Source organism: Branchiostoma floridae, chromosome 4 (genome assembly GCF_000003815.2).
Source record: "Branchiostoma floridae strain S238N-H82 chromosome 4, Bfl_VNyyK, whole genome shotgun sequence".
NCBI classification, from domain to species: Eukaryota; Metazoa; Chordata; class Leptocardii; order Amphioxiformes; family Branchiostomatidae; genus Branchiostoma; species Branchiostoma floridae.
Window position 1 is genome coordinate 2,756,673 of NC_049982.1, and position 26,603 is coordinate 2,783,275.

General features: G+C 40.9%; 2 protein-coding genes across 2 annotated transcripts in view; one reads left to right on the forward strand and one right to left on the reverse strand.

The window, feature by feature from the left end:
- The window catches only part of LOC118412998, a 21,330-nt gene extending 8,507 nt beyond the window's left edge, over nt 1-12,823 (forward strand). The window contains exons 11-26 of the mRNA XM_035816095.1: nt 1,386-2,326; nt 2,546-2,599; nt 3,370-3,429; nt 3,921-4,065; nt 4,476-4,620; nt 5,516-5,676; nt 6,199-7,292; nt 7,800-7,920; nt 8,452-8,604; nt 8,941-9,060; nt 9,452-9,589; nt 10,296-10,408; nt 10,774-11,213; nt 11,685-11,760; nt 12,232-12,312; nt 12,738-12,823. Of these exons, the coding sequence (XP_035671988.1) occupies nt 1,386-2,326; nt 2,546-2,599; nt 3,370-3,429; nt 3,921-4,065; nt 4,476-4,620; nt 5,516-5,676; nt 6,199-7,292; nt 7,800-7,920; nt 8,452-8,604; nt 8,941-9,060; nt 9,452-9,589; nt 10,296-10,408; nt 10,774-11,213; nt 11,685-11,708 (3,709 nt within the window). The 3' untranslated portion in view covers nt 11,709-11,760; nt 12,232-12,312; nt 12,738-12,823. The remainder of the gene's footprint in view (nt 1-1,385; nt 2,327-2,545; nt 2,600-3,369; nt 3,430-3,920; nt 4,066-4,475; nt 4,621-5,515; nt 5,677-6,198; nt 7,293-7,799; nt 7,921-8,451; nt 8,605-8,940; nt 9,061-9,451; nt 9,590-10,295; nt 10,409-10,773; nt 11,214-11,684; nt 11,761-12,231; nt 12,313-12,737) is intronic.
- A 1,183-nt stretch (nt 12,824-14,006) lies between these two features.
- LOC118413868 (delta and Notch-like epidermal growth factor-related receptor) overlaps nt 14,007-26,603 on the reverse strand; it is a 20,528-nt gene continuing 7,931 nt past the window's right edge. The window contains exons 2-13 of the mRNA XM_035817465.1: nt 26,261-26,491; nt 24,448-24,930; nt 23,616-23,801; nt 23,103-23,219; nt 22,093-22,287; nt 21,271-21,387; nt 18,417-18,641; nt 17,923-18,051; nt 17,572-17,691; nt 17,242-17,355; nt 16,750-16,833; nt 14,007-16,452 (exon numbers count right to left, since the gene is read on the reverse strand). Coding sequence (XP_035673358.1) covers nt 16,340-16,452; nt 16,750-16,833; nt 17,242-17,355; nt 17,572-17,691; nt 17,923-18,051; nt 18,417-18,641; nt 21,271-21,387; nt 22,093-22,287; nt 23,103-23,219; nt 23,616-23,801; nt 24,448-24,930; nt 26,261-26,491 — 2,114 coding nt within the window. The 3' untranslated portion in view covers nt 14,007-16,339. The remainder of the gene's footprint in view (nt 16,453-16,749; nt 16,834-17,241; nt 17,356-17,571; nt 17,692-17,922; nt 18,052-18,416; nt 18,642-21,270; nt 21,388-22,092; nt 22,288-23,102; nt 23,220-23,615; nt 23,802-24,447; nt 24,931-26,260; nt 26,492-26,603) is intronic.

The following is a 26,603-nucleotide window of genomic DNA, read 5'->3' on the forward strand; positions in this document are numbered from 1 at the left end:
CCAAAACAACAAACAACTCCTCAACTGGTAGGGAAGTCAGACACACAATAAACAAACAAACAAACTCCTCAACAGGTAGGGCTGTCAGACACACAATAAACAAACAAACAAACTACTCAACAGGTAGGGAAGTCAGACACACAATAAACAAACAAACAAACTCCTCAACAGGTAGGGCTGTCAGACACACAATAAACAAACAAACAAACAAACTCCTCAACAGGTAGGGCTGTCAGACACACAATAAACAAACAAACAAACAAACTCCTCAACAGGTAGGGAAGTCAGACACACAATAAACAAACAAACAAACTCCTCAACAGGTAGGGCTGTCAGACACACAATAAACAAACAAACAAACAAACTCCTCAACAGGTAGGGCTGTCAGACACACAATAAACAAACAAACTCCTAAACAGGTAGGGTAGGGAAGTCAGACACACAATAAACAAACAAACAAACTCCTCAACAGGTAGGGAAGTCAGACACACAATAAAAAAACAAACTAACTCCTCAACAGGTAGGGAAGTCAGACACACAATAAACAAACAAACAAACTCCTCAACAGGTAGGGCTGTCAGACACACAATAAACAAACAAACAAACTCCTCAACAGGTAGGGAAGTCAGACACACAATAAACAAACAAACAAACTCCTCAACAGGTAGGGAAGTCAGACACACAATAAAAAAACAAACAAACTCCTCAACTGGTAGCACAGTCAGACACACAATAAACAAACAAACAAACTCCTCAACAGGTAGGGAAGTCAGACACACAATAAACAAACAAACAAACTCCTCAACTGGTAGGGAAGTCAGACACACAATAAACAAACAAACAAACTCCTCAACTGGTAGGAAGATTATGGGTCCAGGGTGTAAAATAGATTTTGTTGCCTAAGCTTTTGGTTACTCTGTTGTTTGAACCTTTATCTATTCATAAAAATGCAAATCCGCCCTCTGGATGCTTTTTATTTTGGGGCTGAATTGCAAGGAGCTTTTGGTACATAGTCAGTAGGGCTGAATTGCAAGGAGTGTGAGTGGAATATGACACATTTACATGTACATTTACATTTTCAATGTATTTGACCTCAGTGCAACAGGACTGTCAGGTTTGAGCCACTCACACTATCAAGGACCCCTAGAGAAAGAAATAAACAAGCAAACAAACAATAACCTTAGCTAGTAAGAGATGTATGATTGATTTTCTCTATCCCTACAGGATCGAGCTGAACGTAGACAGCACCAGCTCCAACCAGAGTGACCACAATACTAACAGTAACTGTTATATTAACAGATACTTACTTTCCCCAGGTGTGGCCACAGGACTATTATAATAAAGTTTGAGCCTCTCACACTGTATGTCTCTCTCTACCACTACAGGATCGAGCTGAACGTAGACAGCACCAGCTCCAACCAGAGTAGCGGCCGCTCCAGTGTCAGCTCCATCGGCAGTGTCAGCATGCTACAGTCCGGGATCTACCAAGTCCACAGCCGGAGGGGGAGTCAGGAGTCCGTCGACAGCCTCCCAGAATTCACCTGGGCAGAGGAGGAAGCAGGGCAGGATGGGATAGTCAGGCCAAAGTTTGACCTTGTCGCTGACCCTTCGACCTTTGCCGAGGAGGGAAAAGAACCTGGTCTTGTTCCTTTCTCGATTTCATCACTGGAACAGACAACTTCTGCAAATGAAGAAGTAACCTCAGTGCAAGACAATGTAGAGAGTGTGGAAAGTTCAATAGAAACTCAGGTGAAAAGAGACGTTGTGAAAAATGTGGAAAGTCTAGCGTCAGTGCAGAAGAAACAAGCGGCTGCAGCTGAGAGCGAGAGTAGCGCCTCCGACCAGGAAAAGACCAGCGTGCAATCCTGCGACAGTGGAAACAGCGATGGAACAAACGTCTCCCCAAGGTCGGGAACCAAGATGGCCGCCGGCGAGACAGAGGTTGCAGGAACCAGCGACAGCGGTACAGGAGAAGAGGTTTTGGAAGAAGACGTAAAAACAGACTTTGGGGCCACAGAAACTGCTGAGACAACCCAAATTCCTGATAAATATCAGAAATTTTCCCCAGAAGTAGAAAAACTGCCAGTGGATCCCATCCCTCTGGTTGCCGTAGAGACAGCAGGTACCAACAGCAGCCATGAAACCTTAGAACTGAAGATGACACAAAGTGAGGATAAAGTTCACAGGTCAGAGGAGGTGAAGGGTCAGAGGGCACAGTTTGACAGGTTTGCGCATGTTGACCTCGAAGGGGATGAGTTGGTGGTGCAGAGAGAGGGCAGGCCCATCAAGGGGAAGAGGAAAAAGAAGAAGAAACCGAACAGTGCAGGTAGGAAGGGACACTCGACAGTTATGTGTTCTTGTCATATTATATAAACATAGATATCGTCATTTGGTATAATTGCAATGATGATTTTAAATGTAGACATAACTTGGCAGAAATGGTAACCAATTTGCTGATGGCATCTCACATTTTGTTGGCTGAAAACTTCTTTTAATTTTGCAAAAGAGTTCTTTTTTTCCAACGTATCTTTGTATGTAATTTCAGATATTTCCTACTTGTCCCTGTCAGAAGGCACAACAGTGGACTCACCCCCATCTGGTAGGTGGGCTAACATTGTACATTAGTGTATCTTGACTCAAGCTACATGTAAAGTGACTCTTGCATTTGTCTTCTTTACATGATTGTATATGCTAAAGTTTCCATAAGGTGCTAGATATACATGGATCTAAAGTATACAGATTTATTTATTTGTTTATTCAGAAATGTGACAAGTACATTACACAGACTCTCAGGCAGCATTGCTGATATAGAAGTCTACAACCCTTCCAAAGCTCAGTCATACAGATGAAGCAGAGGAGAAATGCAGGAGAAACACACCAGGCAAAAAGAGAGCTATTTCCTGTGTGTATCTTGCCTTTTTTTCGCCAATTAGAGACAGTGAATCTTATGTGTGCCTCTTGTGATTCTTGGTAATCAATCACCCTGGGCCACAGGGGGCATCCTGTATCTAGAAGACAGCAGGCTGGCAGGGCCTTGTGTTTCTGTGGGTGGAGCAGTTGGTCACGGAAATTAGCTATGATTCCATTGGCTTTCCCTTCTGTTTCCCTCAGCCATGCATAGGAATCACATTGGAAAAGTGTTCCTGTATGCATCAACAGTATGACTGAGCTTCGCGAGGGAAGCATATAATCCAGATGCAATTAAATTATTCATAACATAACTCAATTTTGTCTACCCGGTCCGGTAGTATCAGAAACATGTTTTTTTTTTAATACAGCAGATTTTATCATTCTTCATGAAATACTTGGCATATTCCAACTAGTTAAAGCATATTCTGTACGACACACTTCACTTATCTTGTTCTTCAGATGATAAGAGCCCAAAACAGCGGACAAAGAGTTTAGATGCAACATGGGAAAAAATGAAAGGTTTGTCAGAGATGGAAAAAAATTAAGAAAAACCATGATTCGAAAAATGATGAACAGAAATTTGGCAACGACAATTTCAAGAAATGATTTGTTGATCATGCTTATCATTAATTTGATCAAGTTATTCCATTTGTCAATGCTAGTAAACCAGCCTATCAATACCAACTTCTCATTGGGCAGTTAACCAGCCAATCAAACAATAACTAACCCATCACCAACCAATCTTTAGCCAATCGCTGTTCAGCTCTGTACTTTTAAGGCTACAAACTTTACAGCAAATTCTGATACCGATCTATCAGCTCTAACTAATACATCAAACATTCGGGTTAAAGAAAGTTAATGATATTCACTTGAACTCTAAAGTTGTTCTTGCCAAAAGGTAATTGCCAAAATTAAAGCAAACACCTTCAATTTGGGCAATAAACAAATAAATAAAGTGTGATAATGTTTCTCAAGTTGTCCCCTAACCTCTGACCTGACCTTTGTCCCAGACCTGCGGTCAGCGTTCCAGCAGAAGATGAGCACGCTGAAGACGGGGCGGCTGTCGTCAGACAGCGACACTCCTGAGGGCGGGGCGACCCCGGAACTCTCGTCCTCACCTGTGGTGCAGCAGCAGCTCAAGGTCATGAAGGACAAGTAAGTTTTGTTAGAACCTTAAAGTTTATTCATTCATAAGAAGCTCAAATCGGTCTGCAGGCCACTTTTCATTGAGGTCATGAGAGAGGAAAGGGTAATATAATTAAGATATAACAGAGATACAGATTACATTGAGTTAACTAATAAATCCATCAACATATTACCTATATATCATTACATGCACATGGTACAAAACATATAGTAGAACGAAATCTCAGGGTTCATAGTCCGTGTCCGTTCGGTTTGGTCATTCCTTTTACTTCAAGAGTCTCTCAAAGCAAGTCAGATTTGGAGCCGTAGGTGTGTTGGCGATAGGTTGTTCAAGACATTGCATCCAAAGTAATTGATCTTCACACTCATACAGTAAGACCAGTCCTGATGTCTAAGACATTTCCCTTGTTTTCTCCCAGGTTGTCCACGCGCCTGCAGGACTCGCGCAGTAAGCTGGCCACCAAGTCCAAGTCTCTGATGAAGGCCATCCAGGAGAGCGAGCAGATGGGCCGCATCAGGCAGACTATGAGAAGACCTGACGCACAAGCAGACAGGGGGGACGAGGTAGGGTATTATCTGTTCTCTACAACATGTACCAGTAAATGTACTGGCTGATTAACAGATGGGTCGCATCAGGCAGACTATCAGGAGACCTGAGGCTCAGGCAGACAGGGGCGACGAGGTAGAGTATAATCTGTTTTCTACATAAACTTTACAGGCTGTGTAATTAACAGATGGGCCGCATCAGGCAGACTATCAGGAGACCTGAAGCTCAGGCAGACAGGGGGAGAGGTGGGGTAGAAGTCTAAATAGTACAATGCTTAACTTTCTTCCAACACATTTTAATTGATCAATTTTTCAACAACCACCGTTTCCTTCTTCAGGATCAATACAGACTGAATATCCTTCCTTTTTGTTCGAAGAACGTTTATTATCAATATTGTAGTACTATGATTACTAATTACTATACAGATGAGCTTCTATGATAATTTGGGGTATAAATCCATTTTATACAACATGTACATTGTATAACCAGTAAACTGTACAGGCTATGAACTGGCAAATTATGAGGCACAGGGGACCAGGTGGGGTCTGAATCTGATTCTCTAAAGTCTAAGTAGTTAACTGTATAGGCTAGGAAAGGAACTGACATGTTGAGGCCTGACACAAACAGGCACACAGGGGGGATGAGGTGGGTTAGATACGTGTTTTCTATTGCCAGTCACCGTTAAGTTTTATACGGACCATTTATCTGTCTTGTCATGTGTTTTTTGTTTTGTATCTCTTGAATAAGTTGATGTCTGACCAGTCTCAAAGTAGCTACAGTTTGTGTAGGGTTCTTGTGAAGGCCAAAAGAGCTAAATTGGTATTCGACCATCTTATCAAGATGTTCGAGTGCTGTTCAGATTAGTCGAGGATCACTTTGAATGAGCAAAATCTTTTAAATTACTTCCTTTAGGATGAGGATGATGTGTTTGAAGATGACCTGGGAGGTAACCAAGACAATGACCTCCCCATGGCAACAGCCTCAGGAGGACAGCAGGTGGGTGAGGAGAGGAGGAGGGGCGCTGGACCACATGTGGACGTCACTGTCCTGCTGCAGGCCACCAGGGACACCAGGTGAGTCTTCTGTTCTCTTTTACTTAATGGTCACCACTTACATGTACATGTAGCAAGACCAGAAGACATCTTCAGGATTACAGGTGACATGGACAGCATACCTTGTGCCCTAGTCGGAAACATCATGATTGAGACAAGATCAAATCAAATTAAGAGAGTAAGGACTAATAAGTGATGATCCAATAATTTGCGATGTGGGATTATGAAGGTCGGTCTGGAAATATTTGGATTACCGTTTTGTTTTTCAGTACATGGTAATATCTGTTCACTGGTTTATTATTTTTTGTACAGAAGTTCCACAGAGAGTAGAGCTCAACCACACATTGACAATCAATGCAAAGCTTTATTTCATCATCTCTAATAGTGATCTGTCCAGTCTTGGATATATGTACAAGGAACAGATGCTGACTGAACCAGGACCCTACATTATTAACCCACCTTTGAGTCTAACTACCCTTGCCCTCATCAATAGATAATCTTTTGATACTGTCCTCCTAACAATCTTCTCTCCTCTACTTTTAGTGAAAAATTGAAGGACCCAGAAGTTCTGTTCAACCCAGACCAAGCAAGGACAGTTCTGTCGTCATGGTTACATCACCTGGAGACAGCTCTGCAGAACCTCTATAGAACAGTCAGGGAACACAATGCCAAGGTCAGGAGTAGGGCAGAGGTGAAAGGGCAGATGTCAGAGGTTGTAGGAGACAGTGTCCCTGAAAGAACTATTTCAAGTAGCGGCGACATTGATGTTCATAACATGCAGCAAAGAAATCGAGAAACTGAAGTTGAAAACACTGAATCAAGAACACCAGAAGAAGAAGGAGAAAGAGTGGACACATCTGTGGCACTGCAGGACAGTGGTGCTGAGTGTGATGATGAACAGGACAATCAGGAGAACCAAAGTGAAGATGTTTCCGAACACAGAACTCTAGAGGAAGGTGAGGAGCAAGTCTTAGAGAACAACATTGATGGGAAGGATGACACACTACCATCAAATCTGGTCAATAAGGAGGATAAAGATCCAGCACTCCAGAACAATAGCTGTCCAGATGAGACGTCCAAGGAACAAGACAACCCCAAGACTGAAGCTGGTCATCCACAAGAAATGGAGGATCTCCAAGAAGTTGAGATCTTAGAGGGATTCCATATCTTAGACCCGTTCATGTTAAAGGAAGAGAGCCATGCAGTGATTTCTGAGCTGGTGACCTTGTGCTTCCAGTTTGGTGTCTTTGGGAGCCACAGATCTAGAGCTCCATCAAAAGATACAGTTGTATCCTCAAACATCATTGGGCAGGACAGCAGCAGTCATGACACTTGTGATGCACCTGACCAATCAGAATCTGTGTTACAAGAAGAAGAAACCCCTGAATCTGATAGGACTAGTGAGTTCAGTGCCAGCTTCTCACCGATTGGTCCACATAGTAAAGGAGGTCAGCATTTTTCAGCAACAAGCCAATCAGCTTCCTTGTCTCACAAAGAGGAAGAGATGGACAGAAATGCTGCTCAGTTTGTAAAGCGTCATTTCCATTTCCTGGATGTAGAAGCAGTCAGAAAGACTCTGCAGTTTAGAAGAGGGCCAAGAACAGAGGTGTGGGAGAGGCTTCTGGAGTGTCTACATGGTAAGATCATAAATGGCTTGTTCTTCATAGGTCTTGAGTAGTTTGCAATACTTGAGACTTTAGATTGTTGTACCATCTTGTGAGAAGTTATGTCAGTCTTAACCCTTAATCTACTAGCGTTTCAGCCTGAACATGTAAATGCTTTCTCAAGTTTCTGACCTCTGAATTGAAACCCACAATCAAGCCCTACGCCCCTAACTTCTACGTTTTGTCCGCTTCATGGCACGCAATGCTGTTTTCTTCTGAGGAATACTCTGTCCTGGTTGTAACTGGATGTTACACACGGGTGACAGGGCATGTACCCATATGCTGGATTGAGAGCCTAAGGGGTTAAGAGATGAATTACTGCATTATTACAAGGTTATTTCAGTTCCACACTTCCAGGCAAAGTTTTTTAAAAGTTAAAGAATTTGGTCTTTTTCCCCCCTTTTTGTCCAGGTCTTGTTTAAAATTGTTTGGTATGAGTATTTTTTTTTTTCATTTGATTCATGACTCATTTGTTTCCAGCCCTATACTCAGAGGGTGCAGTACCCGACCTTGTTGCTAGGGGTGATGTGGAAGAATGTCTGAAACTTCTCAAGACCAAAGAGTTGACTGATGGAGGAGAAATTTTGTCTTGTTTGCACAGGTGAGTCAGTACATTGTACGTGTATGATTGTACAATGTAGCTGAGCAAGTGGAAATCAGAACTGTTTATTAGTAATACCTATTTCCTCAAGTTTTGGGAGGTCTGAATGTAATAAATGAAACGAAATGATGTGGTGCTACATATACTGTATAACCTGTGATTCTATATGTTTTTTGATATACACAGTTTTTTTTACTGGATTTCTCCCCAGTATCTCCCCTCTGTCCCCAGAGCCTGTGCTGGGAGCTATACCCACAAATCCAACTCTAAGAGAACTTAACTATACATTCTACATGTATGTAATACATGTACAGTAATAAGCTGTTATATACAATATATGACACCTGACGTGTATTTTCTCCCCAGTGTGTTCCCCCAGTCCCCAGAGCCAGTGCTGGACACCTGTGTACAGCTCTACCCACAGGTCCAGTTCTGGGAGGACTCATAATACATGTATATGCTATATGATACAGTAATTATTATAAGCTGTGATATATAATGTTTAACACCAGTCCTGTATTTTTTCCCCAGCATATTCCCCCTGTCCCCAGAGCCAGTGCTGGACACCTGTGTGCAGCTCTACCCGCAGGTCCAGCTCTGGGAGGTGGCTCAGATCTGTAAAGACTCCCCTCAGCAGTTCTTGTACTACATCCACAGGATACAGGCCTTGCCAAGGCACAGGCAGTGAGTACAATTATAATATACTGTTACAGTAACAGTTGCTTGTTTGGCCAATATGCCCAGCATTTTGAACAATTAATTTCTTTAAGGAACAGTATTTCTTGTCACTGGCTCTCATGCATGTCTATGAAATGTTTTTCTTGTTATTGGTATCACTGTGGAAAGAAACACAGTAAGTGCTCTCATTGCGTGTACATATCAAAGCTATCTAAATAACATAATCCTTGCATTTTACTTAGTATGCATGACGACATGACTCTATACTATAAGGTGGGGGCAGATTTTTTTTTTCTAAAACTTTTATAGATACAATATTGTGAGTCCTGATGATTGTTACAGAGCTGAGATGCTAGAGACCCTGTACCGGGATGAGTCCATCCTACACCAGTGGCTGGGCTGTGCTCTGACTGACGGGGCTCCAGACAGGGATTTACTACTCACTGGGCAGGGGGAGCCAAGGTAAAAAGGGCTTTCACTTGATTGGATTATTAGTTATGGTTAGTTAAATTAATATGCATCATTGTTAATGGTCATGCAAAAGGTTGTTTTGTATGTAAGCATTGCATTCAGAGAGTTTGAATGCTGTTATAACCAGTGCTTCTATCCTGTATTTGGTTATACTGCTGCTCTGATCCTTGACACGGGTAGGCAGCAGTCGGCTAGTCTTCTAACCACACAATGTAATGTTAAACATCTATACAGGGTGTAATACATCATTGAAGTCTTAAAATGATATACATACATGTCATGTAACCAATTGCTGATGCGTACATGTACATTTTGTACCTGTAGAGCTAAAGGTTAACCTCATGATCATAATTTATGTCAAATTTTCCCATACCTTCTCCAGGCCAGGTTCCCATCTGTTGCCATGGAAACACAGTGCTGATGTGGATGAGATTCTGACCCGCTGCTCGGCTGAGTGTGAGTCTGTCCCACACAGCTCCACGGAGCAGAAGTCCCTGATGAATATGTGCAGCAAGGCTGGGTTAGTGTTTCAAAGTCATCAGAATAATAAGTTCTGTTACCTTTTAATAATCTTGGCTCTATTGGGGATTTCTTTTGCACCACCATCATGTCTTTTGCTTGCTCACGTTTTGATGCCTTTCAGACACCTTCCTCAGAGCTTCTTACTGAAGTTCTGCTTCTTGCTGCTATATGTAGCGGTGAGAAGCAGAACTCCTGTTAAAATCTCTGAGGATTCATAAGATTTCTGACAAAGATCGAAAAGTCAGGTAAGAAACATTATGGCGGTGCAAAAGAAATCTTCAATATTCTATGTTCTACCAACCGGATGAAATTATTTTGGAATCTTTCCTCTTTTGAGTTTGAGTAATGTTGAGAGGACAATTGAACATACGTACTGTTAGGTAACAAAAATTCCTATTCAAAGGTTTTGCTATAGATAAACAGTCAAGTCTGGCATCCTCTCAGATTTTTTTCTGTTTTATTATCTGATCTTTTTTGCTGTTAAGTCTATATGATTATATAGATGAGGGTTTTTTTACAGAAATTTGCTTTTAAGATTTATTGAAGAACACACTAACTTGACTCGTCATGACAAATTATGTTTGATAATACCAAGTGCTCAATTCATAGTCTCAAAAAGTTTGATATATGTCATTTCGTGGCGTCATCCAAATTGCTAATGACTATTGAGCAAAATTGACTTACATGTATTTGTCAACTGGCAGGTACTGGCGAGGCTACCTGAGGCTCTCTAAGGGGTTAGGCTGCAGACAGGAGGCCCTGAGAACTGCAGTGCTGCTGGGAGATGTGCGACTGCTGGAGCCCCAACATGACCCCAGTATGAGCCACAACTTTTGTTTGTGTTTTGTGTAATACAACATTTCTAAATGTAGATATGTGACATTAGTCTGTGCCACTTATTTCTTCTGTCAATTATATGATCAGTCACGACATGTCTGTCCATCAACACTCATTTTGGAATGATGATCTTTTTAATTCTATTGAACTTATTTTTCTCACAACAATTTTTAGGAATCAGGATTGTTGATGGTATGGCATGTAGTGTCGATAAAGGTTATAACTAGAAGTTACTGTCAGTAGTAGATGCTACATCTGACTGTTTCTGTTTACAAATCTATCAAGAGTTATACGTTATCTTGCATTTATTATTTGATTCTAAAGGAGTATATTTCTTTTAACCAGGCATTCCCCCAAAGTCCCTTGAAGAATGGGAAGAAGTCTTCAGGCTCATGCTGCAGATCAATGGAGGTCAAGGGTCAGGAGAAAACTCCCATGGTGCAATACCTCCCCAGGATTCTAAGCAAGAAATAGGCGACACCAACCAATCAGAGAACCCCACTGTGCCTTACGTAATACCCAGACCAAATGATAGAACTAGTTTGCCAAATGTGGAAAAGAAGGAGACTTCTGATTGGTTGCCACAAGATACCGCAGCATCAAAGGAAGCCCGTGATTGGCCACCTGGAATCACATGTGAGGAGGCTGGCAGGCTATTGGTCAGCAGTGTGGGACCAGACCAGGGGATAGAGCTGTTGCAGAGGCTGCCCCCTCCCGGCAGGGTGTTTGTCAGAAGGTTTCTACAAGAGCTGTGTGCTGGCAGGCATGATATACAGGAGACAGAGGTACGATCCTGTAAATGTTGTGCTTTTGTTTTAATAAAAGTTCGCTGATTCCTGAAGTTTGTCACCTTAAGTCACAATTGGTAATACAGTCCGCTTTACATGACCAATGTATTTGACCACGTGGCCATTGTGGCCACAAGGAGCCGTCATTACTCGTGACCACTTTTCGATGGTCCAATAGGTTAGATTATTCTTCACATTGACTCAAGCATCAAGGATACTGTCAATGGTTTACTTGTCTGTAGTGACCATTTTCTTCTAGCCTCACAAGTCATCATCGTCATATCTTATGAGTCTCACAAGTGGTCACTGTAGACAGGTTTCAACTCAGTCTGGTTCAAACAGCACTGTAGATTAACCACATTACACACACATGTACTAGGAAAATCTTGTCTGACATGTTGAGACAAATTTCAGACTGTGTCATCATGAAGTTGTTGAGAAGTTGCTGTTTTCTATCCCTGTCTGTAGGCTGTTGATCCACTCCATGCTTGAGAAGGTGGGCACGTACCTGTGGTCCAAGAGACCAACAACACTGGCCCCAGAGGTGAGTGTTTGTGCTGTACATGCTTACTACCTACCTGCCTGCCTGCCTGCCTGTGTCCAGTTTAATGTATACTTAGTCTACTACTACTTATAACTAAATTTAGTTTGTTTCACTCTGCTATATGTTGTCCCAGAAAATTTCCTATGTTTGAAGAAAACATAATATTAGAAGTATTTTGTTTTTGGAAAAACATGTGTTTAGATTTTAAATCAGTCTCTGTTTGTACAAACATGTACACAGAACGTTTCTGCTTGAATCTGATGAAACAACATCAGAATGTGACAGTCCAGATAGATATCATCTTATCATCCCTCTGGTTATGCCCAAGTTTGAAGAGCCAATATTTAAAATGATCCAACAGGTATCTTATATTTAGAATTTTTTTCTTGCACAGTTCTCTGTATAGACAGTAGCATCATAAAGTATGCTACAAAATGTCCGATAGGGACGATAAAATCTTTGTGTCCCCAGCTGTACTATGCCCTGCAGCAGGAGAAACAGGCCCTACAGGCCCAGAGAACAGGCACACCTGTCTCACTGGATCGCAGTCTGGTATGTGATTCAGCTTCTATTGATTTTTGTATAAATCTTATATTATAGTCCCTTCAGTAAATTTCTAAGGGAGAAAATCATCAGGGACAAAAAAGACAAAAAAGAGACTTAAATTGAATAAGATTTTGCTATCATGCCTATTTTATTTAGCATATAGGCTCTTATTTTGCCTAGACTCTTATCAATAAGAATTGGTGAAGTCTTCCATGGATTTTGAATGTTTTTGTAACAGTTACTGTTACTGTAACAGTAGCAATTTAGTGTAAAAAAAATGCTGTAAAATGCAACTGTATATTAATTGCAGGTAAAATTGAGGACAGCAAAATGTATTGAAAATTTGAAGATTTGCTGCCAAATGCCAAATATGTCTTGAAGTGATTTTGGATCTATGTTGTTTTACATTTTGTTCACTGTTTCCCGCACAGTTTGTGCTGGACCCAAGCAGGCTGGAGGGGGGTGTACAGTACCTGGAAGAGCCAGAGGGACATTGGGGCATCATGTCTGAAGCAAGGTGGGCAAGAGATGGATGTGGATTTTGACTTTTCCAAATTAGTTGTCAGCCTAGAATTGTTTTGGTGCATCTGATACAGTACCTGAACATAGTGTGTGCAAACATGTATATTTTTTATGTATTATTGAGTCTACTAGGATACTTAAGGTACATCATTGTACCTCTTGTAGGCTCCAATCACACCTGCACTAATCCAGTCACCCTACAAAAATGTACATCTGACCACCTTGCCATTGCATTCACGTTTTTTGTGATTCTATCTTCTGATATTTTATATGTACTCCAGCATCAATAAAATCCTGACAGTGTGTATAGTGACCACCTGTCTAATTATTTACTTCAAGTTTCAAAATGGTTACTGTGGATTGCTTTAGAATAACCATTTATCTTATTCTTCCTCGCACAGTTGCTGTGCAGTGTGTACTTTGTTGCTGAGTGACCCCATCTCGACCTCTGACCCAGGGGTCACAGTCTTCCCTTGTGGTAAGAAACCTGTTGTTTGTGGAGTTAAACTTATTTTTTTAACATTCTTTAGGCAGCCCTACTTTATAGCCAATACATATTTAGGGTCAAATACCTTCCTCAACAGACTGAATGTTTTTACTTTCTACAGTACATGTAGATGAGATGAAACTTGAAGAATGTGTTTATTGAAGTCTTCAGAACAATTTTTCTTTAACATAACAAGGGTCGGAATAATATCTAAACAGGTCCGTATCTAAACGCTTCATAAAAAATAAATAGCAAAAGCTTCCATAATGGCTGATTTGAACCTGCTTCACAATAGTTCAAAATAATACTGTATTCAAAAGTGGGAATTGTTGTTGTTACCCTTTTTTTTTAAGACAACAAGATGTCTCAACTACCGCATTGGAATGTGTGTTTTCCCGAGTTGGTATGACATATTGGAATACAAAACAGTGTATTCCGCATCACCCTCGGCCCCAGCCCTCTTGTGGGTTGGATCACCCTCTGGCCTTCGGCTGATTCGACCCATGGTCAGGCTGGTACCTTGGGTGATACATAATACATGTACATCATGTTGCATTCAATCATACATTGTATTACAAATATAATTGAATGTTTCTCTCCCCCCTTCCCCTCCCATCTTCTCCAGGCCATGCCTTCCACACCCACTGTGTGCCCCAGAGAGGCTGTCTGCTGTGTTACGTCGACAGTCACAAGTGAAGCCTGATTTTTCAGCCACTTACTGTAAATGCAGAAACTTTTGCGTTGGTTTAATGTTTGCGGTTTTCATGGTGGTCGGCTCACCACAAACTTACAACCACCTCAAATATTTTCCCATGACAGTAAGAGACTACAGTGCATGGTACTACCACAAAATCAAATCCCCGTGAACTTGAATGCATTTACAGTACTTAGGCCTTTGTCATAGTTCGTAACCGGGGCCCTGCCAGGCAGCTTTTGCGAATGGAAAGTATGATATAAAAGGCATCACACTATACAACACGTAAAGGGAGTCGTTATGGGCATTATTTGTAGAATTATTGATTACAACAGATTTCTATTTTTAATTTCCACAAAAAGCCCTGTCGGGCCCAGGTTTGAAAATGTGACATCAGCCTTATAAAGGTCAAGAAAATTTTGCAGAAAATGTCAATATAAGTCAAATTTGTGACATAGGCCACTTAGAAATCTTAAAGAGATCATAAAGACTTATTATAAGCAAAACTTGCTTATTTCTGTCACTTTATTGTCTTAAAGGTTTTTAAGGAATTTTTGTTAAACCAATGTCTTTCATTTTCATCTCCTTACATGTAATTCATAAAATAGTTAAAAGTACAGAATCATGTTTGCAGCATGTCGTATCTTTAAAGTTACAACAGAGGAGAACTATGAATTGTATTTATTAATTAATGCATTTACATTAATATAAGGAAACATATTTGATTGCAAAGTTGATAAGGATTCGCACTCGATTGTAAGTAACTTGAAAGAGTAACATTTACTTTCATTGTGAAGATTCTTGTAAATAGCAAATTATTCACATAATTGTGGATATGTTCTATTGAATTTGCATATATATGAACAACTTGATAATGACTTTATTGTGTATGTAATGGTGCTTGTGCCATCAAACGGTGCACTAACTTTTAGTTTCATTTGCAACAATTCATAAGGCTAGAAGAAATGCAAAAGCAATGCAACTTTTAGTGATAGGTGTTTTTCCAAGCGACAATATATGATCATGATTTCTGAAAGGAATGATAATTTAAGTGCTATAGTTTGATTTTGTGGTGAGATATTGGACAAATTTTACAGATAACCAATTCCATCTTAGATTTACAGATGAAAGGACTTTTGACAGCAGACTTTTTGAACATGGTTTAGCTTTCCCTATAAAATTTAATGTTTGGGGATCAAAAAAGTTTGTTGGAAGCATCATATTATGCAAACTGCTGTTGCTGCTTTAAAAGTTAGACATCCAGGTAAACAATATTCAAATTCAATTCAATCTCTACAACTGGATAATAATGGAGGTTTACCTCCAGACATTTCAGGTAACATCCCTTACTCTTCTTCATTGCCACTAGAATTTAGTGCTGTTGCTGCTTGTTTCTGCTTATTTTGAAGCTCACTGACAGGATTATTGACTGAAGTTATAAGAACGAAATTTTTATTCTTAAACTTTCCTAAAAGTCTTTACTTTTTTGAATGACTATTCCTTAAAGATGACACTCTCTTTTGTTCAGCCTGTATCTTCATACACATTGTGGGCCAAATAATTGTGAGCTGTGTGCATTTTATTTTATCTGATTGTGTGCCAAAATATTGTTAAAACAATATGTTTTATGTGCAATGACTTAAATCATGGTATCTGTAAAACAACTTTGTTCTCATAATGAGTTGCTGTTCAATTTTCTTTTTTGTTTGCTCTTGAATACACAATCATGAATCTCAATACTATTTGAGTTGGTTTTTTTTTACTCATTGTGTATTTTTTTTTTACCGTGTGGTGGTAGAGGATATATGATACAGACGTGCTTTGGCCACATGACTCAAGAATATGCAACAATTTATACAGGTGTAATGTGGTGATATTGCTTTAAGTTATTAATCTTCAAGCAGATCTACCAAAGACAGGGCAGTTAAAACAGTTGGCCAAACAGTGTCTATATAAATCAAGCATATTTGCCAGCGGCTTAAAACAATATTAAAAGCCAGCCATTCGCTATTTCTAATAGCATTGTCCAATTGTTGGATTAGACATTGCTTGGCCGGATTTTAATACTGTCTTATGCAACGGATAAATCTGCATGGAGTTTTTTTTATGTGGGTATTACAAATTGACAACCGTTATTTTGAGGGTAATGTCGACAGCATAACCATAACAATTACTATGAAGAACTTAGTACGTCCCCCAGAGACAAGTCAAATGACAAAAACCTAAGAATCCGATTGATCTATTATCTTTAATCAAAATCAGTATCAAGGCGAAGCTTAGTTCTGAAAGCGCGTCAGCCTTGAGCTGTTAAGAAGGGTCATACTCTGACGTCACTCAGCGGTGCAGTAGAAAGATGCGGCACCCTTCTCAGTGCAGTACATGCCCACTGGACAGGAGGCGCTGCTGCACTCGTAAGGGCTCCTTCGAACGATGGGGTTAGGATCTAGATGGACATACGATTAAAAGGATGCTTTCATCAACAAATGAGAGTAAAAGAATACCAATGTAATCCACAACACTTTAAGATTTCAAGTAGTGATACATGTTTGTTTCAATGATAACTACATTGTTTCTGAAACTGGAAATGGCAAGTTACTCAAATCTTAACAACTGAAAGATTGCATCTCCGTCAGCAAAAATGATAAGATTGCATATTGTTTTAGTACCATGCATTTTTCTACACGTACAATACTAACAGAAGTACAGCAGCCATGTGTTAACTGAAGTTAGCGTTACTTACCGTAGCATTCAAAGGAAGAAATGTCATCCCGGCAGGACCAGCCGAACGGACACTGGACGTGGTCATGGGAGCACCAGTCTATGTCTGATAAAGACATACACAGGTAGAAAAGGTAAGAATATAGTTCTGGTCATTTGTGGTAATTCTTTTGGTTTATATTGGTTCAGCACTCATGCTATGCCAGGCTAGGGTTCCCCGGCTACCACATGTAATCGCCAAGCAGATCCGACGGTAGTATAAGATATCAAAAGCTTGCAGAGGAGTGAAGTCGGCCTAGGCCTCAAGTTCGTTTGCTACCGGTGCCTGTCTTGACTCCCTTTGACCGACTGTACGTACTTTGCCAGCTTTTGTACAATCTTATGGCACCGTATGATCTGCTTGGCGATTAATCTTGTGGCTACAACAAAAGGGATGGCCCTGCTGACTTCACAAGACAATGTTAAATCATCATCGTGCTAACACGTGGAGGAAAAAAGAGAACACAACACGAACCCGATTCGCAGTGGTCCCCTTCGAATCCTGTAGGACAGCTGCAGCTGTAGGAGTTGATCCTGTCCTGACAGGTTCCGCCATTTTGACACGGATCGGAGGCACACTCGTCAATGTCTGAATAGAGGGTAATGCAAATGTATCATTTAGATGTTAATGCAAATGTATCATTTAGATGTTAAGTTGTGTGAAAGATGGGTGAAAAGAAATACATGTTATGTTTAGTTACAGTCCCTGTAGGTTTGATGCTTAACGGAATAAATGATCATTGATTTTCAGTTAATCCATGGCATGTGAACGGTAAAAGACCTCATGCATTTGTGTGGTACTCACTGATTTCACAGAACTCGCCCTCGAACCCATCAGGACAGTCGCAGAAGGTGCTGGAGCCGTTGAAGCAGGAGGTGCAGTTTCCGCCGTTCTGACACACGTTTGGTTCACACGGCACCTTAGCTGATGTGTTCATGTTACCATACATTACATGTAAACATAGGCATTATGGTCAAAACTAATACATTGATTTATTAATTATTTTTCAGTATTGATTATTATTCATTCATTTATTCTTTCTTTCATTCATTCCATTTTTTTCAGATGCAACAAGTTGTCTCATTTTATCTTTTTTCGCACCAGAGCGTTACTGTTTCTAGCTTTAACCAGTTACACAATTCTATGCTGACGTACCGGACTGGCAGACGTAGTTGTGCTGTTCCGTACACGGTGCTGTTAGGGCCAGAAAGCTGTCTGAGCTGTCCAGGAGAACACACAGGTCACAGGGAGTGGCTGGTTCACTTGAAGACCACTGAAGTTGCTCTGAAATTACACAATGACATTTTAATCAAGGCAACTCGTGGTACCAGAACAAGATTGTTTATTTATCAACACTAACACTAGCAGTGTGTTTTTGGATGTTGTAGTTAGCAGAAATTAACGTCTGGACAGATTGCGTGATATTTGATATGTAGGTAGGTTTTGGAAAGAGGAGGATCAACGTCGATTTTCGGGCCCTTAGATCTTAGAAACGAGCGCCATTGACGATTTTTAAGTTGACAGTGTATGTGAGTATGTTAGATTGTACGCTGAGATTATAGGCGTAGAATTGCAATACATACATTGAATTCTTGTCCATGGTATTTCTACATTGAGACTTATGCGATACTTCACCCAGACCTACTTACCTGAAACAGCTGATCCGTCACTGTTGAGAATTTCTGTGGGTGCAGTTTTCATGGCGAGCCAGCTGGAAGCGCCTGTAGAGGCCGCGATCATGTCAGCGAGGAAACGTTGCTGCTGGTCGTCTCTCACGTCCACCAAGCGGCCGCCATCGGTGCTGCAGGCATGTGACGCCTCTTGATGGGTTAGAGCGGTGGACGAGAACTGGTAACATTCTTGGCTTAAAGACACTGAAATTATAAAACATGCAGCCATTCTGGTATCATATTTGCATATTCAAGCAATTTTACTTGAAATAATCATTACTGACCAAAGAAAGTCTGAATATACTGACGAAGCTAGAATACCTAACGTTTTATCACATCCTGGAAATGTTTAAGATAAATTCTCTTCCTCACAAAATTAAGGATAAATCTAGCCTCCATAGCAGGCTCTCTGTGGCCTTTTTTGGCACTTTCGCTGGTCATTTCTTTTTGTACTCGGTCGCTGATTGCTGGCCTTTTCTGACAGCCGGCCATTTTAGAGCCTGCATGCACAATATTAGAAACTCGCTATAGGACAACCGGTGACGCCATCTTGCCTCATTAGCGGACCACGTGACCCGCGAAAATCTCGACCCCAGGGTCGGTAGAAGCAAGGAGGTTGAAAGAAGTAATGCATCGCCTGGCATTGTTAACTGAACCTGGGAACGAGAGAGGTTTAGACATGTGCACTGGCTGTTTTTTCGATAGTGGAGAAGACGACCTGCAGAATGCAAAAAAACGGAGATTTCTAGGACGAATTTCGGGTCAGATATGAATTTTTGAAAAATTTACAAGGCCATGAGTTGATGACTAATGATCTTAATGATGTCTAGGAGTAATTAGTCTGTGATTTACTGCATGATTTTTTCTGGAACTAGCTGATTTTTGTGTGGCCTAATCCTATTGTTCATAATATGTATATGTGTATAGCTTCTTTGACTTGTAGAAGTTGCCATGTAGAATTACTGTTTATGAGCAGTATATTAATTATTCTTTTTTGTCATCCCGGCAGGACTCCCAAGAGAAGCTGATGGTTAAAGGGAACTGGGAACTGGCCGGCCCCTAGTACTTCAGTATTAGTAGCACTACCCCTGGTGTAGCATCCCCTTCTACCTGACCACTGCATGGGAGTAAAAAAACTATGTAGCTGAACTGAACAAAGTTCAACAGTTACAAAATATGTTATTAACTGATATATCATAAATTATAGGCCACATTTGTGCAGCATTTGTAAGATAACTAAAGAACATATAGTGTACCTCTGATGCATGTAGCCTTTCCCCTTTGATGAGGGAAATAGACCATAAACTGTTATTGTATACAATGTAATTACAATATTATTTCAAAGGCCACCAAATTAGCAATTGGACCAAAACAATTAATTACTAATTGTTTGATAAGTTTTTACGATTATCGATTGCTCTATTGACCGTTTTTATTGTGTAACTGTTGGTGTAAAAATACTATTCTATAGTGGACTTTTATTTTGATGACATGGATAGGACCACCATGAAGTATACAATAGGTTTGATAACTTAAAACTAGTAGTATGACATCATACCTCTGAAATGAAATGTCTGTACAGTGTTTTTATTCATGTCATTATACATATATTTGACAAAATATTTAATGTCTCAATTATTGTTGCACTTTCTACTAACTATATAATATATACAAGTAATGCTGTCAGTTCTCAGCCAGTGGTCAGAACATTTTCGCCATTATTTGGAAATAAGGCCATGTTGATTTGATTATATGGATGACATCCGCGCTCGCACCAATTTTCGGCCATTTCAAAAAAAAAAAAGTTTTTGACCACACAGTAGATTGTGCAAAGCAGCTGTAAAGTGAGCACATATATGCCGTAAATTTGAAAAAAAAGTATCAAAAACAGATAACTAATGCCATAAAATGCCAAAATAAATCTAAAGTCAAAGAATAAGATGTGAAAAAAAATCTATTGTTGGTAGGGGTAGGTACTAGTACAGAAAATTTAGGTACAGGTTCCGTTCAGGTCCAGAGGATCATTTCCAGATCTGGACCTGAACCTGATTGTCTCTGGAAACTTGATAATTTGCTATACTCAAACCAATGATAATTGGTCAATTTTGCTACAAAGGAATCTGTTTGGTGGATTATCTGACTCCCACTGGCGTTTTAAAATCCCATCTCCAAGTAATCAAGTTTCTGTACCTTTGACTGTAGAAAGTTGGTGCAAATGACTATAAACTCTACTCGACTTCGCTCTTGTTGTCTTCTTAGCCCGGTAAGACCCCAAACGCTTGCCGACATAGTGTGTCCATTTTGGCGAAACCGGTTCCACTGATTTTTTTCAGGTCTTTTTTTTCGGATCGGTTCAATAAGAAGAAAAAATGTTTTGCACCTGTACGATGTACTGGTCCCTACACCTAACTGTTGGTATACCATACTATGTGTGTTTAGTCCTATGTCCAACCTTCCTGACCACTTAGATTTCATGCTGAAGTCAACTTTTTTTTTTGCCAAACTTTTTTTTTATTCGCTCGCTCGCATCAATTCTGGAGTTCCGAGAGGATGTCATCCATATAATCAAATCAACATGGTCTAAGTAGACAAAAAATGTCAAATTAACAAAGAAATTATTTTCAAAGGTATTATTACACAAAAAGACCACCATATTCTGAACGAAACGTTAATCAGGTACGTATGTAATGCTTGCTACCATGCATCTGCTTCAATCTCGGGGCTAAAATCGCGAGATCTCGCGTGATATCCATTTGGCCTAAAACGTACATATTGCAGAAATTTGCATTCTGAATTCTTAAAAGGAGACTCCCCTTTCAATGATTTTTTTTACCTTCGCAGAACATGGGGGCAGGTTCATAAGTGTCGCTCCCCTCACAGTAACAGGTCACCCCGTCAGCTGTGATGATGGTCTCTCCGTCTTCATAGTACTGTCCATTGTACTCGCAACCTGCAGCAATTAGAGTAGCAACATCATTGGAGTTAAAACGTGTACATTATCTTCCGTAGAATATATCAAGAAACCAAGATAGTGTCCAAAATATCTCATATCAAATACTGACGTTTTGATTCACTGGGCCTTACTATAAGGGAGCATTATATCATATGCAGTAATGCAGGGTGGGAATGGACATCGCCTCCGGCAGTATGACCCGACTTTGAACCGATTCGAAAATGAACAGGTTATACAGGCAGGCTTTCACGTGTTTTGGGGCTTAAAGGTCCAGGAAAATAACAAGAATTAAGTAGAAGAGAGTTACTAGGCATTTTTGGTCTGAAACAGAGGCATTTAATGTTGTTTACATGCAGATATGATCTTAAAATGCCTGGATGCCAGATACTCTACCTAACCGACTCCTTTATTCCTGGTTTGGAATTCTAAAATGCCAATGGATGTCGGATATTCTATTAAACCGACTGCTTTGTGGCGAAATAAACCATTGTTTTAAGTATCACCCATTCACAAAATTTCAAAGATAATTAGATCCAGGTTCAGGTTGGAATTAACCTGGAATCCAGTCTAGTTGTGGCACGGGCCTACCGTAGTTAGTATAGACTCTCTAAGGGGTCAGTACAGCTCTAAGCCGCCTGTGTAATCATTCACACCCGGTAGCATTTTCCCCGGTAGGATTTTGCCCAGTGTGCCAAGTCTAACCGCGTGGTGTTGTCTTCGGCGGTGTCGTCGGCGGTGGTGTTGTCGGCGGTGGTTTTGTCAGGGGTGGTGTAGTCGGCGGTGGTGTAGTCGGCGGTGGTGTTGTCGGCGGTGGTGTTGTCGGCGGTGGTGTTGTCGGCGGCGGTGTTGTCGGCGGCGGTGTTGTCGGCGGCGGTGTTGTCGGCGGTGGTGTTGTTTCTGTAAGAAATATACTATACGTGTTACGCGTAGCGTTACAGTTACTAGAAGTTGACTTTTTTTACAAAGCTGTTGCGTCTACTATGTAAATATTTAACATGTCCTTTGTTGTCTCTACCTGCCTAGCCTGTATATGTTAAGACTGTTCTTAGTAATGGTTTTGTAACAATTGTAAAGGGACCCCGCCGGGTAGTCTACGGGCTGTTTTTCCCATTTCTTTGCGATTTCAGGCGTGACTCCTGAAGTTGCCCTAGCGACACCCGGTTACTCTACGGGTACATTAGGGCATGGCCGGGCCCCTAATTGCTCTTAATCCAGTCGTAAGATTAACTCAGGACCCGGTAACAAGTAGATGCCACAAGCTTCTCGTGAGTACACGGAGAGCCACCCCCGCAGTATACGGGAATCTACCTGGACAAATCTGTACCTTCGGGGCCCGGCCGGGAATGCAATCCCTACGGGTATCTGTGCAAATGTGACTAAAAAAACATCAGCTTTTTTGTGCTATGGATTTACAATAAAGGTTATCCATTGAACATAGTGGTTGTCTGTATCAGCATGTTGTTAGATAATTTAAGATTCGCACAATAATAGCCTAAAATGATTGAAAGATAAGTATCTTGCAATGACATATGCAAAGTAGTAGTTACTCAGGCATCTGGATATAATTTGCAAAGATTTCCAAAATCATTTCCAGTTGCTTGATCGAATAACAAGAAAATTTTGTTGTTGTTAGCTCTTTATTAACATATACAGAATACAGAATTCTGTTTTCTGTAATTCCCAACTAGGCTCTCTTTCTAAAAGAATTTTACCTTCGCAGGTCATGGGAACAGATTCCAAATTGTCGTCCCCCTCACAGCGACAGATCACACCGTCCGGTCTGGTGATGGTTTCCCCGTCTTCATAGTCCCGTCCGTTGTACTCGCAACCTACAAAGTAAGAAAGTAGAGAGGGAACAATATCAACGGAGTTCAAAAAGTGTACATTCCCTTGTATAGAATATGTCAACAGGTGTCTTAATTTAATCAAGTATCTCATGTCTGATATTGACGTTTTGATTCACTGTGCCATGATAAAATGGAAGATGTGCTGTCATGCAGGAAAGAAATTAAAAAAAAATAAATAAATATTGTAAATATATTTCCAGACCATGTCAGTATGATTGTACGCTATCCCCCATGGTTATAGAATGTAAGCGTACACTTTTTATTTCAATACGTAGTTAATTGCATTAAATTAATTGGCTTGAAAAGTATTGAATACATGTATCAATATATATTCAGATATCAACTATCAATGAGAGGTTACAAATCGAACAGACTTACACCCGAATCCAAAGTAGTCCCCAATACCTATGTCGCCGTATTCACAGAATATAATGTACCCGTAACAGCCTGGACGCTCATGTATTATAGCTCCCGTTGGGTAGAACTGCCCCTCGTATTCACAACCGTTTGGCGGTGGTCCGGGCGCGTCTGTTGTCGTCTCTGGTGGGGGTGGGTATGTTTGAACTAGAAATATATCAAACATAACATTCAAGTTTATAATTAAAGGTTATGTAAAGAAAGCACCATCTAAATCAACAGACGCCCTTTGGGTACAAATCGACCGCCAACTACTCGGTTTACCCAAAGACCTTTATGTGCAGTAAAGGCTATTACAATAATGGTTCGTCTCTATAAAGATAACGGTATTTGACCAACCTGACGAGATCTTTTAAAGCATCCTGAAATTTTCTTAAAACATTTTCATGATGATGATGATGGTGGCCTTTTTTTCAAACTAGAATCACTCGCAACCAAAGGCTGAATTGCAGATTTACTACAACTGTCGTTGCAATTGAAATAGTACATGTAATAAAAATACCAGATTCATTACGTCAGTAAAATAAACATTATAATTTTTCCCAGGGCCACATCTGCTTCTGAATTATTCGGTCAGATGTAATTGATTATCAACTTGCATCAAGGTATCTCAAAGACATAACTGTTCCTGCACTGTAAGAAATGTTATGATTTTTATCACACACCATTCTTTCCTCATTTTTCATGTTGAAATTTGAATAAAGTCTATATAAAAATGAATGAATGGCCAAATTGATTTGATATAACCTAAACATGTTATCGCAGTGTATATGTATGTTTGTGAAGTACGTACCATCGTGGTCCTGTTCTCCTGCACAGGCCAGACACATGGTGTAGTAGTCATTGCTACAGTCATCGTCGTAAGACGGACAGGGTCCCCGCACCACCCCGTCTATGGCGTCATACAGAGTCGCCCCCTCCCCCTGGGGAAGGGACTGGGACACGATGAACTTGGGGACAGTGGAGGGGTAGGACGGTTGGTAGTGATATGGGAGAGGGGGAAGCCATGAGTAACTGACGTCGACGAATCCATTTGATAACTTATATGCGGCTGTGGCAAGCCCCTCCCTGAAGCCCAAGTTTCTACAAGCCAAGTCGGCCCAGGCCATCCTAGCTTCGTAATGAGTAGGCGAATAGGAAAATATGTCCCACCCCCTGACAGGCCCCCACTGCTGCGTGACGTCGTCGTACAGCTCCACACAGCCGTAGAACTCTCCTCCCACCAACCGGATCCTATTGGAGCCGCTGGTGATCACGGTAGAGTTGTCGTAGTGACCTGTGTCGAAATTCGAATGTGAGGATAAAATTCTGTTTTCTAAGATGACTCCGTCACAAAGGCCCTGGGCGTTATCCGATATGAGTCGGATCCAGTAGAGATCCGAATGAATTAGAATAACTTTACCCCAGTGGGAACAGGGGCTACAATACATACAAGCACTATCTAAGGTCCGAAGTCCTTTTTAATCTTAGTTACATTGCGACCAAAGCTGAATTGCCACTTCGGACTTCCCTCTTCCGAAGTCTTGATTTCTGCATACTTGTACGTCGGAGTGCTGAAACAAAATATCTTTTGCAAGTACACGGTTAATTGGAGGTACAGGTCGAATCCTGAAACTGCAACGGAAGACCTTGCTCAAATAATCGATGATGTTCACTGTCTTTGGACTATTCATTTTAGCCAAAGACGGGCTAGTCAAACACAACAAATTCAGTTGTTTTGGGGGGACAGGACAGACATTTTTTTAGTCATGGAGCAAAAAGCCTAGGGTTTTAGAAACTTAGTAACTGGTCAATTCATGTCAATACACCGTCAATTAAGTCACGCGTCTCACACATATTTTATGGATATACGTTATAATGCATTATCATATAGCCTGGCACCGCGGACCTGTCAGACGGTCCCGTCGCTCGATGCTAATGACGCAGTAACACATAGACTCCGCCCAGGCAGGTGTCATCTCTCCTCTGATTGGTCAGCATGGATCGACACCGGTGCCGTTGTCGATTCATTTTGACCAATCAGAAGGAGCAAAAGTTAAGTATATGCAGGCATTGGCCAATCAAAAGGAGCAAAACATATGACAGAGCAGAGGGAATAAGTACAGAATGGCTCATTCTGTTTACATTGATAATGATTTTGTTGTTCTAAAAAGCCAAAGACTGCAATGTTTCGAATATTTTCTCTGGAAATGTTGTTTTCAAAACGCAATCTTTAATCTTCTTACAAATGTATGTACCAAAGAACAAAAGTGAATTTCAAACATTCGACAAAGGAATTCACACGAATAGTACCAAGGGATCTATGCGTTATACACGAGTTTGCAAGTTTGGGTAGGCTATATGATAATAACATTAATGACCCGCCTGTTCCTCGGTGTACATGGTGTCATAACGCCTGGTCCTTTGCTATAACCACCTCATAAAACCACCTCGTTCGCTTCGCTCACTCGGTGGTTTTATTCGGTGGTTATAGCAAAGGACCAGGCATTATGACACCATATACACCTCGGGGCGGGTCATTAACCCTTAATTAACGTCAATCACTAGATGTTCTGGGTTTTTTTTTCATATATGTGATTGACAATGCGGTACTGTTTAGGACTTACCCAGACACACGGGTTCTATTCCCATCCATGTGCTGTTACCCACATTGCAGTAGTACGCTCCGTCGTCGATCACGTCATTCGCACGATAGGGTGGACCAACCAACATGTCGTCCTCCACGGGACAGCGCACAGTACATCGTCCTTGTAGCTCTCCGACGTGTGAGAAGGCATTGTAGTAGTCGTCACAGCTCCACGGGAAGCCCCACGGGAAGTCGCCACAAGGTCGCCAGGCTACACGGGACATGTTTAATTGTTACATGTAGGTTAGATAAACCGGACTGCTCAATTTATGTCATACTGCAGGCAACAATTTACATACAAAGCACAAGGGGGAGAGTAAAAA